A 16173-nucleotide genomic window follows, 5' to 3' on the forward strand; every position below is an offset into this window, starting at 1 on the left:
CTCATGCCTGACAACCTACAAGTAATCAATGTGCAATTAACAGATTCCTGTTTCTCTTTAAATAAAAATGAAGTTTTGTATGAAAAACCAATGTTTCAAAACAAATTAAATCAAAAGCCTTCATGTTCTACAAACGGCAGTGTGTTGCACACACCCTTTTCTCGGAACTTTAACAATTTATTGGTGCATAAATTTAATTTTGCAAAATAGGCAGCTGATTATTTGCTAAATTCACTTTCTCTTCCCAGCATTTGTTTCAAGCCATCAAAATTGATCTGAACCTTTTTTCAATCTCACTTTTCAGACAGATCGATTATTGCACAACAAATGGTATCACATTCATTACATTTTCTCTTTTGGGTACTCCCACTGTGCTGAATCTCACTTTCAGATAAATAACATTTCTGAAGAAGCATCACGGCATTGGAAACATTAATTCTGTCTCCATAGATGCTGCCAGACCTGCTAAGTTCCTGTAACATTCAAATTACTGTTTCAGAATTTCATATTCATTCCTCTGCAAGAGTGAATATTTTAGCACTCCAAAAGGATGGTGATTGTTATTTAAAGTTATTCCAAAGGATTGCTACTGAAACGCAAAACTGATACATTCAAAAGCCTCACAAAGCTGCTTTCCAATTCTAAATTAATTTCCCAACTTTTGCAGGGCCATCCCATAAGAAATCATCAGCATGCATTATGGAAGTGCCTCAATGATTTCACTTTACTGGTACCAACAAAGTATTGCAGGGTTTGCTGTTAATTGAATACTGTCTATTTTCAGCTAAACAGCTCTCACTAAATAATATCATACCTTGGAATCATCATTGTGACAAAAGGTAAACTTGCCATAGTCCTACCGGATCATAGGGCTGCTCTCTCATTAGAGACAGGCAACGGGTGTGGGTTGAAGCTGAGGTTTACCAGGCCTCTAGTAAGGGGAGAGGTTGGGAAGCACATCCTTCGTCGTAATGTCAGCTGATGGGGGAATTGAACCCACACGATCTGCATTATTCTGCATTGCAAACAAACTGTCCAGCAAACTAAGCTAATCAACCCCCTTAAACAACAGCATTTGTTCAGTTCCCCAGATTTCCTTCTGGACCTGCTGCTTTTTTCTGCAGAAACAGAAACACTTCTTGAAAAGTATGGCCCTCCAGAAATGTCAGTTTTATATTTTTGATACAATGGCCAAAAAGGATTTTTGAGCTTACGTTACCAGCTGTAGGAGAGTCCATTAAAACATCTGTGTCATTTAGTTGCTCTTCAAAATTCCAAGTACCTTACATTACAACTATATACTGTTTTGCATGACACCAGTTATCTTTATGCACTTTACACTGATGAATTCCTTTATGAAGTGTAATCACTGTTGTAATGCTTCATCTTCAGAAATCCCATCTACAAGAGTTTTATCAGTACAAATCCATTTACATGACAAAGCTAGTTGACACTTAAATGGACCTCTGAATAAACTCCCAACTCTCTCCAACTATTTAATTCAAATTAATTTTGTCTGTTTTATTAGGTTATGTCCAACACTTCATGTTTGCAAGGAAGACTTCTAGTTCTGTTCTGTTCAGTCCTGTTCGGTCCTCTTTAATTTATTGATCTTTTCAATCTGTTGCGCCTACCTGCAATTTTATATTTGTCAGGATTACTCCTACAGCATTTGTCCCTCAAACTACCGTGGTTCTATTTCCACCATATGATTATTTCTAACATGATTTCTCACATTTTTCTATCATTCTAAACATTTAATCAATCTTTAAGCTTCCTTTAAGCAAAAGAACTGAGGTTACTTGAATTCAGAAATAAAAAAGAAATTGCTGGTAAATCTATGATGATCTAGGATGAAGGGTCTGGGCCCGAAACGTCAGCTTTTGTGCTCCTGAGATGCTGCTTGGCCTGCTGTGTTCATCCAGCTTCACACTTTATTATCTATTATACTGGTAAATCTCACCAGGTCTGGCAGCATCTGTGGCAGCATAAGTAAATCTACTTTCTCTCCTCAGATGCTGCCAGAGCTGCAGAGATTTTCCAGCAATTTCTGTTTTTGTTTTAGACTTCCTAGTAATATTTCCTAAAAATCCCCCAATTGTCGCATCTCTCTTGAATATGTGTCACCTGAGTACTCACTGTGGACAGTTGACCTTTGTGTGTGATAGCTCTGTTAAGTGCTTTGATAACCCACATTATCACTATTAAGGCCATGATCTACAAATTCTTTGACTCAAGATCTACATCATAAAACACACAAGCATTTGACAGACTATATTCCTTGTAGGTTTCACCCAACAAGTCTAGTCGAAAGTCCAAGCCTTTATTATTATCTGACTGATGGGCATCTATTTTTCAAAATACTTTACATTTATTTACTTTTGGCAACAATACTGAGGCTGTACCTTGTTTCGTCTTTGGTCAAAAGTAACCTATGCTTACACAATCTCCTCATTTTTCCACTAATCATATGGTTTAGTCTCTGACAGCATCAGAGTGGAATCATAGCTTCACAGTTTACACATGTTTTCTGCTGTTTTCCACCACAGATTTCAGTTTGAAAATGATTTCCTTAGTTTCCACTCTGTTACCATGTTCATAATTCCAGAAAACAAGTTGGTGAGGGATCGAATTAGGGCCAACTAATACACACATGTATAAATATTTAAATACAGAATTAAACATATATACCTCCTAGCCCCACTGTCATCAATTCACAACTCTGTTTATAAAAGTACAAATGAATTGTCCACTGCATGCTTACAATTGAGTATAATTCATATACAATTAGCAATAGGTGCACAAGTTTAGAGAAGCCAGGGTCTGAGGAACACAGTGCATATCTTGTGTCCTGGCTCCTGTCTTTTTTTCCACTGTCCAGCCATTTTGGAGCTATTAAGATCGCACATCTGTTTGATATTTATTAGCTAGTGAGCACCAATATATGCCAGCTGTCTGTCATTATGTTTCAACCCCTGTGTGTTTATATGGAAAAAGGAAAATATAGCACAAAATAGTTGTTTCCTGAAAACATTGATTGGAAATATCAATAAATTATATGGATTTTTGTAGGCTTTTCTCTTTCAGGTTTCCTTTTGTTCATCCTTCTAATACGTCCATCTTAGTATCAGGATATATCTTTCTTCTATTATTATTATTATTCTATAAAGCACCTTCAGGGATTTCCCCAAGTTAAAAGTGTTGTATTAACACCAATTATATGAAATAAATGGTGAAGAATTTATTACATTTAGCCCTCTTGATATGAAGAACATTGGGCTGAATTTCACTGGAAATCCACTGAGTGTCGGGTTTGGTGATTTTCTTGGAGGGTTTTTCTTTGTAAACCTGAGTGAGATTTCTCACACTATTCTGTGAAACTTTCTTTATTAATATGCATCACACCTCTGTGGTACCCAGCTTGTCCTATCTTTCTTCTCGCCAGGAACATTTGGGATATCTGGTACCAGTGCAGTATTTAAAATGCTGTTCTATACCAGGTCAAGTACTGTCAGCCTGGTGCTTCCTGGTGCTCGGATTCTTTATCTGAAGGTTTATTCTGAAGATACCTGCCAGAGGCAAGTGGTCACCCAGATTTGCTGACAGGAACTTGAAGGTTCTAGTGCATGGAGTAGTGCAGAGAAAGGCTGTCCTGTTACTGCAGGACCAGCAGAGGTGATCATACCATCAGACCCTGCTGGCTTGGTCAGAGCTTCCAGTTGGATTTATGCTATTCCCATTGTCCAGAGGAATACTCAGCAATGTTGTAAAAAGGATTGAGCATGGTCCACCCAGTTGACTTACTTGATGTACAGCCTTGACTGATGACTAGCCAGCCCTCTTACTGAACTGTGTTCAGCTCCCTGACTGACTAGCTGTAAATGCCTGGACTAATTGCACTGGACCCATATTATTGACTGTGGCCCACTCCCTAGACTGTAGCGATATGTACCCCTGACAATGATCACACAAAGCAGTGATTGACTGTGTCCAAGCCCCTGGGCTGGATCCAACACTGCCCTTGATTTACTGTGCCTGGGCTCCCTGACCAAAGGCTATCTTCCTTGAATTGACTAAGAACTAGTCCCCATTGACATGGGTATTTGGTTGGTGCTGATGCAATGTGTTTTCCCCTCTGTACACTCTGGCAAAAGGTGTAGATGTAAAATTCACATAGTACAAGGACATACAACAACATGTCTATCCTGTTGGCTGCTCAGTGCTGACAACCATGACAAATCAGTAAAAACAAACTGCTGTGAATGCTGGAGATCTGAAATAAAACTTAAAATACTGGAGAAAATTAATGAGTCTGGCAGCAACTGTGGAGAAAGAAACAGAGTTCATGCTTGGAGTTCAATATGACTGTTATCAGAACCATGACAAGGTACCTGGTTTTTTTTGTTTGATATAGACTATAAACCATGACAGAGGACTGAGGGAGACTGAGGGAGTCAAGCACAAATATTCAGGGCAAGTTAAATATGCCAAGACTATCAAGTATGTGCAAAGTGAGTGAGCATTAAGAAAGCAAGGTCCTCTACCTATAGGTGGGTGCCTGTCCCTGTATGCAGGTTGACCTGGAGCAACATTGCAATGAAAATTGCCATTGCCCTCGAAAGTGAAGAATTGAGGTGCAGAACCATATTGTAAGTGGATTGGATTGTTACCATCTAGTTTTCATCTGACAGGTGGGAAAATGTGAAACTACGTATGAATAAGACAAGATTTCATAAGAATGAAATGCTAATGCATGCAAATAGGCCTGTTGCTGCTTACTGATAGATTCCTGCTCAGCCGTTCAACAACTCAGTTGGCAAATCAGATGTTTTGCTCTCGACATCAAGAATCTGATTTCTGCCAATGCCACCTTATTTTCCCAACTGCCTTACCAATGCTGTTGTTGTTAAGGGGCTGGGAAGATTCTACCTAATGTTTTAATAACTGAATAATTGATATTTAGGTAACAATACTGAATCTGTGTAATCAAGCTATTCATATCAATTTGTATCACATCACTCATTCATTTCACATGCGGTTTATCCAGCTATTGTGAGATTCCTTAAGACTTGTAGATTCGATCAACAGTAGAAATCATTTAATATCAATTTTATTGGGATCAAACAATTTAACATCAAATAGCTTGGATGTGCGAATTTGATTTTAATGTTTTGATGAGAATCGTGTTGCATAAAAATGTATAATGCCACAATTTCTGGATTCTAGTCATTTTCAAAGAAGGCATTGTATACTATAAGTGTACAATGGACCTAGTGATACTGAATCTTCAGATGGAAAGCCAAAAAATAGCAACAGCTGCTAATTTAGACCCCATTCAAACCTGTTCTTAACGTGAGCTGAATAAATAAGCGTGAGAAGTCTCAAAGGTGAGAGAAGATAATTCTACGTGGCTGTTCCCAACTTGGTTTAACTGACCTGGAAATGTACTTCACACCTGTTTGCTGCAGAGAGTTTGGCTCAGCGAATTTAAAAAGTGCATTGTTGCAGGGAGAGCAATCACAGAATTTAGTCAAACTAATACCATTGAAAAGTTTAAATTCGCAAGCGGTACTTTTATTTTGTTTCAGACTTTTGGTCAGCAAAAACAGATGCAGTGTCATATTGCATAAGATTAACATTTTTGTCCATTTTAACTTGGCCTTGGTGTAGCTCTGAACTAAGAATAGATTTTTATTCAGTATTTCACAAGATGTGGAATCATTGGCTAGATCAGTATTTATTGCTCATCCCTAATTATACTTGAGAAGATGATTGTGAAGATGATTCTTGAACTTCTGCAGTTCACCTGGGAATAAGAACACCCACAGTGCTGTTGGGAAGGGATTCTTAAGATTTTGATTCTGTGACAATGAAGGAACACTGATGCAGGTCTGTGTCAAAGTCATATATGTTTTAGAGAGTCCAGGTGGTGGTGGTCTTCTCATGCACCTGCTGTCCTTTTAGCTGGTAGATGGCATGTGTTTGCAAAAATGTGAATGACATTAAGCTTAAAATTGTGTACGGTTTTACGAATTTTAATCAGTTGTTAACTTTTTGACAGTTTGTTCACGTCGAACACATTTTATTCAGTTGCTGATGATGCATTCAAGGGTCTCGATCATCTGAAATATCTGTAAGTAGATGTTAAATATTCCTCATGGAATGAAAATTGAACATCTTGCATTACTATGATCATTTGTAACAAGCAAAATAGTATAACACAGTGTTTTTCTAGTTTTATAGAGAATAATAAAATCCAGTCCATTTCAAGACATGCTTTCCGAGGCCTCAAGACAGTTTCTCATTTGTAAGTATGTTATTATTAATTAATTCATAAATCATTGCCCTGTAACATTGATTTTAATATTTAAAATAAATACAACCTCAAATTGCAATCATTAGGAGAATGTTTCACCTTTACTGAACAATTTACATTAAATTATTTACGACGTTGTGAGAATGTTCCGAATAGTTCCTTCCTTTCACCAAATGATATGCAGATATATAATTACATTGACTGAGTCCTTAAATCTAAGCTGTCAGCATATAATTGACGACAGCAGGTAGCAGTGAACTGCTTTGGCCAAATTGATCAACTTGCTACTTCTAATGCTGCTAAGTTCAGCAAAAGGGAATTAGTTATTGAATTAAGGAGTTTTAATCCAAGTCTATATTCTCTCAAACATGATGCCCTTATTTATTTGGTGCAACTCATGTATAACATAGCTGTGACAATGGGAACTGCAGATGCTGGAGAATCCAAGTTAACAAAGTGTGAAGGTGGATGAACACAGCAGGCCAAGCAGCATCTCGGGAGCACAAAAGCTGACGTTTCAGGCTGAGACCTTTCATCAGAGAGGAGAATGGGGGGAGGGTTTTGGAATAAATAGGGAGAGAGGACCGAAGATGGAGAGAAAAGAAGATACGTAGAGAGGAGAGGATAGGTGGGGAGGTAGGGAGGGGATAGGTCAGTCCAGGGAAGACAGACAGGTCAAGGAGGCGGGATGAGGTAGTAGGTAGGAAATGGAGGTGCGGCTTGAGGTGGGAGGAAGGGATGGGTGAGAGGAAGAACAGGTTAGGGAGGCAGAGACAGGCTGGGCTGGTTTTGGGATGCAGTGGGGGGAGGGGACGAGCTGGGCTGGTTTTGTGATGCAGTGGGGGGAGGGGAGATTTTGAAGCTTGTGAAGTCCACATTGATACCATTGGGCTGCGGGGTTCCCAAGCGGAATATGAGTTGCTGTTCTTGCAACCTTTGGGTGGCATCATTGTGGCACTGCAGGAGGCCCATGATGGACATGTTGTCTGAGGAATGGGAGCGGGAGTTAAAATGGTTCACAACTGGGAGGTGCAGTTGTTTATTGCAAACCTAGCGGAGGTGTTCTGCGAAGCGGTCCCCAAGCCTCCGCTTCGTTTCCCCAATGTAGAGGTAGCCACACCGGGGACAATGGATACAGTATACCACATTGGCAGATGTGCAGGTGAACATCTGCTTAATGTGGAAGGTCATCTTGGGGCCTGGGATGGGGGTGAGGGAGGAGGTGTGGGGGCAAGTGTAGCACTTCCTGTGGTTGCAGGGGAAGGTGCCGGGTGTGGTGGGGTTGGAGGGGAGTGTGGAGGGGACAAGGGAGTCACGGAGAGAGTGGTCTCTCTGGAAGGCAGACAAGGGTGGGGATGGAAAAATGTCTTGGGTGGTGGGGTCGGATTGTAGATGGCGGAAGTGTCAGAGGATGATGCATTGTATCCGGAGGTTGGTGGGGTGGCATATGAGAACGAGGGGGATCCGCTTGGGGCGGTTGTGGTGGGGGCGGGGTGTGAGGGATGTGTTGCGAGAAACGCGGGAGTCGCGGTCAAGGGCGTTCTCGACCACTGCTGGGGGAAAGTTGCGGTCCTTGAAGAACTTGGACATCTGGGATGTGCGGGAGTGGAATGCCTGATCCTGGGAGCAGATGCCACGGAGGCGGAGGAATTGGGAATAGGGGATGGAATTTTTGCAGGAGGGTGGGTGGGAGGAGGTGTATTCTAGGTAGCTGTGGGAGTCAGTGGGCTTGAAATGGACATCAGTTTCTAGCTGGTTACCTGAGATGGAGACTGAGAGGTCCAGGAAGGTGAGGGATGTGTTAGAGGTGGCCCAGGTGAACTTGAGGTTGGGGTGGAAGGTGTTGGTGAAGTGGATGAACTGTTCGAGCTCCTCTGGGGAGCAAGAGGCGGCGCCGATACAGTCATCAATATAACGGAGGAAGAGGAGGGGTTTGGGGCCTGTGTAGGTGTGGAAGAGGGACTGTTCCACGTAACCTACAAAGAGGCAGGCATAGCTTGGGCCAATGCGGGTACCCATGGCCACCCCCCTTAGTCTGTAGGAAGTGGGAGGAATCGAAAGAGAAGTTGTTGAGGGTGTGGACGAGTTCGGCTAGGCAGATGAGGGTGTTGGTGGAGGGGGATTGGTCGGGCCTGTGGGACAGGAAGAAGCGGAGGGCCTTGAGTCCATCTGCATGAGGAATACAGGTGTATAGGGATTGGACGTCCATGGTGAAAATGAGGTGTTGGGGGCCAGGGAATTGGAAGTCCTGGAGGAGGTAGAGGGTGTGGGTGGTGTCACGGACGTAGGTGGGGAGTTCCTAGACCAAAGGGAAAAAAATGGATTTCAGATAGGTGGAGATGAGTTCGGTGTGGCAGGAACAGGCTGAGACAATGGTTCGACCAGGGCATGGCAGGTTTGTGGATTTTGGGAAGGAGATAGAAACGGGCCGTGCGGGGTTGGGGAACAATGAGGTTGGATGCTGTGGGTGGGAGGTCCATGAGGTGATGAGGGGAGTGTGGAGCGGACAAGGGATTCCTCCCACTTCCTACAAAGGGGGTGGCCATGGGTACCTGCATTGGTCCAAGCTATGCCTGCCTCTTTGTAGGTTACGTGGAACAGTCCCTCGTCTGCACCTACACAGGCCCCAAACCCCACCTCTTACTCCGTTACATTGATGACTGTATTGGCGCCGCCTCTTGCTCCCCACAGGAGCTTGAAAAATTCATCCACTTCACCAACACCTTCCACCCCAACCTCAAGTTCACCTGGGCCATCTCCAACACATCCCTCACCTTCCTGGACGTCTCAGTCTCCATCTCAGGTAACCAGCTAGAAACTGATGTCCATTTCAAGCCCACTGACACCCACAGCTACCTAGAATACACCTCATCCCACCCACCCTCCTGCAAAAATTCCATCCCCTATTCCCAATTCCTCCGCCTCCGCCGCATCTGCTCCCAGGATGAGGCATTCCACTCCTGCACATCCCAGATGTCCACATTCTTCAAGGACCGCACGTACCCCATCCCCAAGGGGTCGAGAACGCCCTCGACTGCGTCTCCTGCATTTCCCACAACACATCCTTCACACCCCGGCCCCGCCACAACCGCCCCAAGAGGATCCCCTCGTTCTCATATACCACTCCACCAACCTCCGGATACAACGCATCATCCTCCGACACTTCCGCCATCTACAATCCGACCCCACCACCCAAGACATTTTTCCATCCCCACCCTTGTCTGCCTTCCAGAGAGACCACTCTCTCTGTGACTCCCTTGTCCGCTCCACATTCCCCTCCAACTCCACCACACCCGGCACCTTACCCTGCAACCACAGGAAGTGCTACACTTGCCCCCACACCTCCTCCCTCAACCGCCATCCCAGGCCCCAAGATGACCTTCCACATTAAGCAGATGTTCACCTGCACATCTGCCAATGTGGTATACTGTATCCATTGTCCCCGGTGTGGCTACCTCTACATTGGGGAAACTAAGCGGAGGCTTGGGGACCGCTTTGCAGAACACCTCTGCTCGGTTCGCAATAAACAACTGCACCTCCCAGTCGCAAACCATTTTAACTCCCGCTCCCATTCCTCAGACAACATGTCCATCATGGGCCTCCTGCAGTGCCACAATGATGCCACCCGAAGGTTGCAAGAACAGCAACTCATATTCCGCTTGGGAACCCTGCAGCCCAATGGTATCAATGTGGACTTCACAAGCTTCAAAATCTCCCCTTGCCCCACTGCATCCCCAAACCAGACCAGTTCTTCCCCTCCCCCCCACTGCATCACAAAACTAGCCCAGCTTGTCCCCTCCCCCCACTGCATCCCAAAACCAGCCCAGCCTGTCTCCGCTTCCCTAACCTGTTCTTCCTCTCACCCATCCCTTCCTCCCCCCTCAAGCCGCACCTCCATTTCCTACCTACTACCTCATCCCACCTCCTTGACCTGTCCGTCTTTCCCGGACTGACCTATCCCCTCCCGACCTATACTCTCTTCTCCACCTATCTTCTTTTCTCTCCATCTTCGGTCCGCCTCCCCCTCTCTCCCTATTTATTCCAGAACCCTCCCCCCATCCTCCTCTCTGATGAAGGGTCTCGGCCCAAAACGTCAGCTTTTGTGCTCCTGAGATGCTGCTTGGCCTGCTGTGTTCATCCAGCTTCACGCTTTGTTATCTATAACATGGCTGTGTTGGCATACGGTGAACAGCAAAGCAAGAGCCGTGAAATATAATACCTGACATACAGGATTACACAACATTGCAAAAAGAAAGTAGAATTACAAAGGTAACTTTGTAGTCATGCCCATCTCTGGGTATCAGGTAGCAGGGTGTAATATTGGGCAGTAGATTTGTTTTTACTCTAAATAAGCAGTTCAATACAAGCAGTGTTCCAGTGAGACAACTTGAAGTAGAATGTGAATGGAAAATGGCAAATGATAGGGAGATGGTTGTATGGTGGTATTGCCCACTCACAGGCTAAAGCCCTGCATACATTAATTCAAATCCCACAACGGCAGTTCAGGTAAAAACTCTGGAATGTGTATCTATTCTTAATATGGTGATTAAATGGTAATTAAATCTAAATAGTTTATTAATGCCCATTAGGGAAGGAAATCTGTCATCCTCAATGGGTCTGGCCTACATGAGGCTCCAGGTCCATTTTATGGGTGGGATGAGTGTAATGGTTGCCTCTCACCCTCCTCCTTACAGAAATGCCACCTTACATATTAAATAAATTAGTGAGTGGAACTTTTATTCTTAGTGGGTAAGTTTAAGTGGAACTGAGAGGAATCCTTGCAATGTAAAATACATGGTCATTGGCGTGAGTTAGGTTTTTAAGGAGAGAAATTGGTGAATTGAAGGACAGAGGGATAGATTCGGGATAGCGCATAGATTGTGGGGTCCAGGCAAGGAGTCACACAGTAGAGCTAACATTTTAGGCTGTGGAAGAGTGGGGTTTTGCTGCTACATGCACAGTACCCCTCAAATGATGTGTCCCCCTTCCTTCCTAAACTCAATTTCCCAATTATGACTTTTTTTTCAAAATAGACTGAGATTACAACATCCACCAAGCTACCAGATAATAGAGACTGGGGCAGGGATGCGTAGTGAGATGGTAGTCCATCAGGCACAGATCCATAAAGGGGCTGTAAAATTCAACACAGTGACCTTTAACTGCCCTCTGAAACAGCACTTAATGTTGAGCAGCAACAACAGCCACATTCCATGAAAGTATACCAAGAAAAACATTGCCACAGTGCTATTCGCACTGCTGTGTAAGGACCAACCAACCAGGATGAGTAGGGAAAAAGCAGAGTAAATCATTGGGCATAACATAATGAGAGGAGAACAGGTATCACGGGATTTTTTTAAAAAATTGTTTTCTTTGGGTGGTCATTCAATAGTCAGTGGTTTAAAGGTTTGGCCAGAGAGTGATCCGCATCTCCGAGCTGGTGCAGTTGAAAATTAACCCAGTGTGATATAGCTGGCTACATGATTTTATGATTTCTTTGCCAGCCTTGGAAAAGGATTATATATGTAGTACAGCCACATTGTTTCTACATTAAATGGCAAAGTACAGCTTTCAATGATCTGAGAGTTATACTTTTGACAGTTTCAACATTGTGTACTTACCATAATGTCACCAGCATGACGTGGATAGTTTAGGGTATCTTAATTCTTTCCCAGGTGACTTAACAAATTCACTTATCTTAAAATTTTATGAAGCAAAAACCTTACAATGTTGCATTTATTATTTTCATTGGTCTGTATGTACCAAATATGACCACATTCTTGAAAGACACGCAAAATGTTTCAGTTGAGAGATCAATGAATGTTACTTTGAATGTGAGACAATTGGTTGATGGCTGAATGAGATTTTGATGAATAGTGAAAGGGATAATTTGGAAACACGGTCCTAATAGGCAGGAGAGCTGTAGAAGGAACATATCAATTTCCAAAATAGCTTTCAGGAGGCCAGTTTAATGGTGGTGGATCTTTGATTCTTAGAATAAATACTAAGATCTGTGCATTTGAGTTCTGACAAAGTTTGCATTGTGCTACAGTGGATTCATTTTCAATAACAACCATAGGAGAAATGGCTCAAAATGTGGGAAGTGGCAGGTGTAAATCTGACAAGGAGAGAGGAGGCTGGTTGTCAGGATGTCCTTGAAATGTTTTTACATAACTCCTGTTAACAGCTGCCAAGTGGGGACACTGTTAAATTATGTTCCAGACTGGGAACCACCTCCCCCCATAAAAATGAATGCTAAATCTACTAATTTTCATACAGATTAGGGATAATGAACCATCTAGACTGGTAGAACTTGTTTAGCCAAGTGCAATATTTACCCCTGAAATATATAATGCTATGGACAAAAATGAATTTTCCCTAGAGTGAAAAGCTTCCAAGCATCAAATATTTTGCTTGGAACTTAATGTGTTGATGATCTCTTGGTTGTACATCAGTGTTCAGTGCCAATACAATTGTCAAAATCTACTGTTTTCATTGTTTTAAAGATACAATCACATGCTGCCTAAAGTCTGCATTTTACTTAGTGTGAACATAGTCAATTCATTAAGCTTAACCTGATAACCACGACAGAAGGTAGAATCTCTGAAGCTTGCACTGCTTGCCTGCAACCTGCCAGAGATGTCTCGAAACAGACAGAAACTAATGCACCAGCATGTCATTCATCTGCACCGATGATCAGCACAAAGACATTCACCTTAGTGGGTTGACAATCTAGGGCACAATCCAGTACTAATTTCACTAACTGCCAGCAGTGAAAGCAACATCTGACTTCTTACTTGGAGGACTGCTGGAGAGCAGACACTTCATGAGCCCTGTGCACAATCATAGTGGACATGTTGCACATGCAGAGACTGACAAACAACATCAGGCAGTGATGCTAGAGCTGCTCACTAGAATAGAGCAAACAGAACAGAGGCTGTTCAAATTCTATCCGCTATCATGGCTTCAGTATGTGAGTGTTCGGCTGCCTCCATGTGTCCAGGATTGTAGGGATATTGAAGGAACAAGGCAACTGGTCTCATCAGCCAAGATGTAGGAAGTCTCAAGACCATGCTCTCGGGTCTGTATGTCCTAATCTGTCTCATGCTTGCTTGATGCAAGGTCCGCATCATGCTCCCTTTCAAGTGATTCTGTGATTATAACTGTGTCCCGCTGTTGCTTGACCCACCAGTGGCATAGACCCCAGGTGTTAGACAGGAAGATTTTGCAGGGTCAACAAGGTATGTGTTTTATTTGCAGTTCTTGAGTTGATGCTGTCTGTGTTTGTCTTTTGCTTTAGATTTTTAAATAGTTTTTGCCATAACCTGAGTAGCCTGCTCAGCCATTTCATAGGGTAATTAAGAGTTAACCACATTTCTGACAGGCTGGAATCACGTGCGGGCCAGACCAAGTAAGAATGGCAGATTTCCTTCCCTGAAGAATATTAATTAACAATATATTTTGTGACAATTATCATTTATTACTTGATATATTAGATTATCTTTTTAAAATCTTCTATTTACATATTTTCTTGAATTCAAGTTTCACCAACTCTTCTGTGTTATTAATCCAGTGACATTATTACCCCACTACCAGCTCCACATAGGGGAGGCTTTTTGCTCCAGTATCCTTTACATTCCAAAGATTCTACCCCAGCCCACACTCACAATCCTGTACTTTGTTATGTAGTTGTAGTGTATCAAAATGATGCAAGAAACTTTCTCTGGTGTATATTTGAATATTCTGCCGGAACAGTCTAGGTATCAGAATCTCATTTTCAGTAATCCAGTCATTTGCTCAATTATGGCCCGCAGTGTTAGTCTCAGGATCCCTGATAGGTGTTATCAGCCAGGGTATGAAGCCCTGTCACTCACTAAGACCCACTTTTTACCTACCAGAATACTTTGCAACCTCTTACACCATGGAACCTCCTCAAATTTGTGCAGACCATATTTGTGTTTTCATTTATTTCTCCTTTTTGATCCCTGAGCCCATAACTGTCCATTTCCCAATGCCCAACCCGCAATACTGCCACCTCCAAACTTCTGCTCTAATCATCAAGGCCACCTTAACCACCACCTCCATAGCCCACCCCACATGACCAAATGCGACCCAATTACGACCTTCCAACTGCTCCAAGACTGCCAACCTACCCTTTGCACACCAATACCACTGAAAAGATAACCAGATATGAGATTCCCATTTAAGGACCACGCCCTGGACACCCATCTTCTCTGACTTGCCCTTGTGAGCTATTGTCCCAAACTTGCCAGGACAGGACAGAAAAGGTCCACCCTTCCACCCCTGGGCCAACCTTGTTACACCCCAGACAGACAGTTCGTCAGCCTTGTTCCACTGATACACTCTCTTTAGCTACCTTTGCTGTTGCTTGCCCCGTGGACACAGCCACCCAAAGTTGCTTGAATCCTTGGAAAATGACTTGACCCAACCATCGTTTAAAATTACTTAATGTCAAAGCAGCAAGCACTCGTTCCAATGTCTAGGAAGATGTGAAGGTCATTAGATCCAGGCCTAATTTTTAAAATAATTAACCTGTTTAAGAGATGTTAGGACCCGTGTCCAGGACAGATAGTATTTGAATCCCCAAGTTATGGCCCAGAATTAGGGTCATTACCACAGCAGCACAAGACCTCTTGCGTATGAATCCAGGATCTTTGCATCCTTCATATTGTGTAGAAACAAGAACTGAATACTATACTCAAAATTGTGTGATCTCAAATCAATAGTCTATTAGCAGTACAACCTAAAATTATATTTGTGGAGGGAGAAGTAGAATTAATGTTTCCAGTGAAATATGTAGAAGAGTGCAAGGGAGTCTGTTCTGAAGAAGAGTCATGCTGGACTCGAAACACTAATCCTGTTTCACTCCACAGATGCTGCCAGGGCTGCTGAATTTTTCATTTCCAGCATCTGCAGTATTTTGCTTATTTTTAAATTAAAATTATACTTACCTTCCCACAATGAATCTTTAAAGCCTAAGCAGCTATAACCCTTCATTCTCTTGTGACACATGACTTTTTAAAAGATGTCCCTTCATGCTATTCAGTTACAAAGAGCTTCCTGAAACAAAGTAAGTCACACTTGTTTTTCACAATCAAGGGCATAAGCCCATTTTCCTCTCCAAATCCTTCTGCTGCCTAATGACCTGACCTAAATTTGTAATACTTGTAGAAATTAAATTTTTATTACCTGTAAATTAGTGAAAGTTTCACTTCACATTCTAATCTAGAAAAATGCCAAGAACAGCATGTCACTGGAGCCCCGTGGAACTCCACTCCTGATCTCCCCAACTTGACGGCAACTCTATTTCCCTGCTAGATTGCAATCCCTCACTAGTGCATCAAACTTCTTGACCAACAATACATACTACATAATCTTTTCCATGAGTTCTCTATGCAATATGTTGTGAAGGCTGTCTCGAAATCATGAAGTGTAAAATTTACACAACAGCTTGGTGCAACTCTCATCTCTTAATCAGCAGATCATGGATTTAAGTCCCAAATCAGATTTTCAGCGGATAATTTAGGCAGGGTCTTCAGTACAGTAGTGAGGGAGCACTGCATTGTTCAGGTAATGGCTTTTGGTTAAGACATTAAGCCAGGCACTGTAACAAAATAGTTCCCATAATACTGCGTAAATAACAGAGAATTGCTGACATATATCTATCATTTAGGTATTAGTCTGTTAACCTGATAAGTGAACATTTGGCAAAGGTAGATGGAGCCAGTCTGTTTTCCAAGATAATAAAATGTGAGGCTGGATGAACACAGCAGGCCCAGCAGCATCTCAGGAGCACAAAAGCTGACGTTTCGGGCCTAGACCCTTCATCAGAGAGGGGG

The 16173-nt window shown here is 42.8% G+C and overlaps 1 protein-coding gene across 4 annotated transcripts in view; it reads left to right on the plus strand.

The window, feature by feature from the left end:
* The window catches only part of lgi1b (leucine-rich, glioma inactivated 1b), a 79738-nt gene that overhangs the window by 48981 nt on the left and 14584 nt on the right, over positions 1-16173 (plus strand). For all 4 annotated transcript variants that reach the window (XM_059653136.1, XM_048550639.1, XM_048550636.2 and 1 more), the window contains 2 exons: positions 6062-6133; positions 6236-6307. In XM_059653136.1, the coding sequence (XP_059509119.1) occupies positions 6062-6133; positions 6236-6307 (144 nt within the window). The remainder of the gene's footprint in view (positions 1-6061; positions 6134-6235; positions 6308-16173) is intronic.

Source organism: Stegostoma tigrinum, chromosome 20 (assembly GCF_030684315.1).
Source record: "Stegostoma tigrinum isolate sSteTig4 chromosome 20, sSteTig4.hap1, whole genome shotgun sequence".
Classification (NCBI taxonomy): domain Eukaryota; kingdom Metazoa; phylum Chordata; class Chondrichthyes; order Orectolobiformes; family Stegostomatidae; genus Stegostoma; species Stegostoma tigrinum.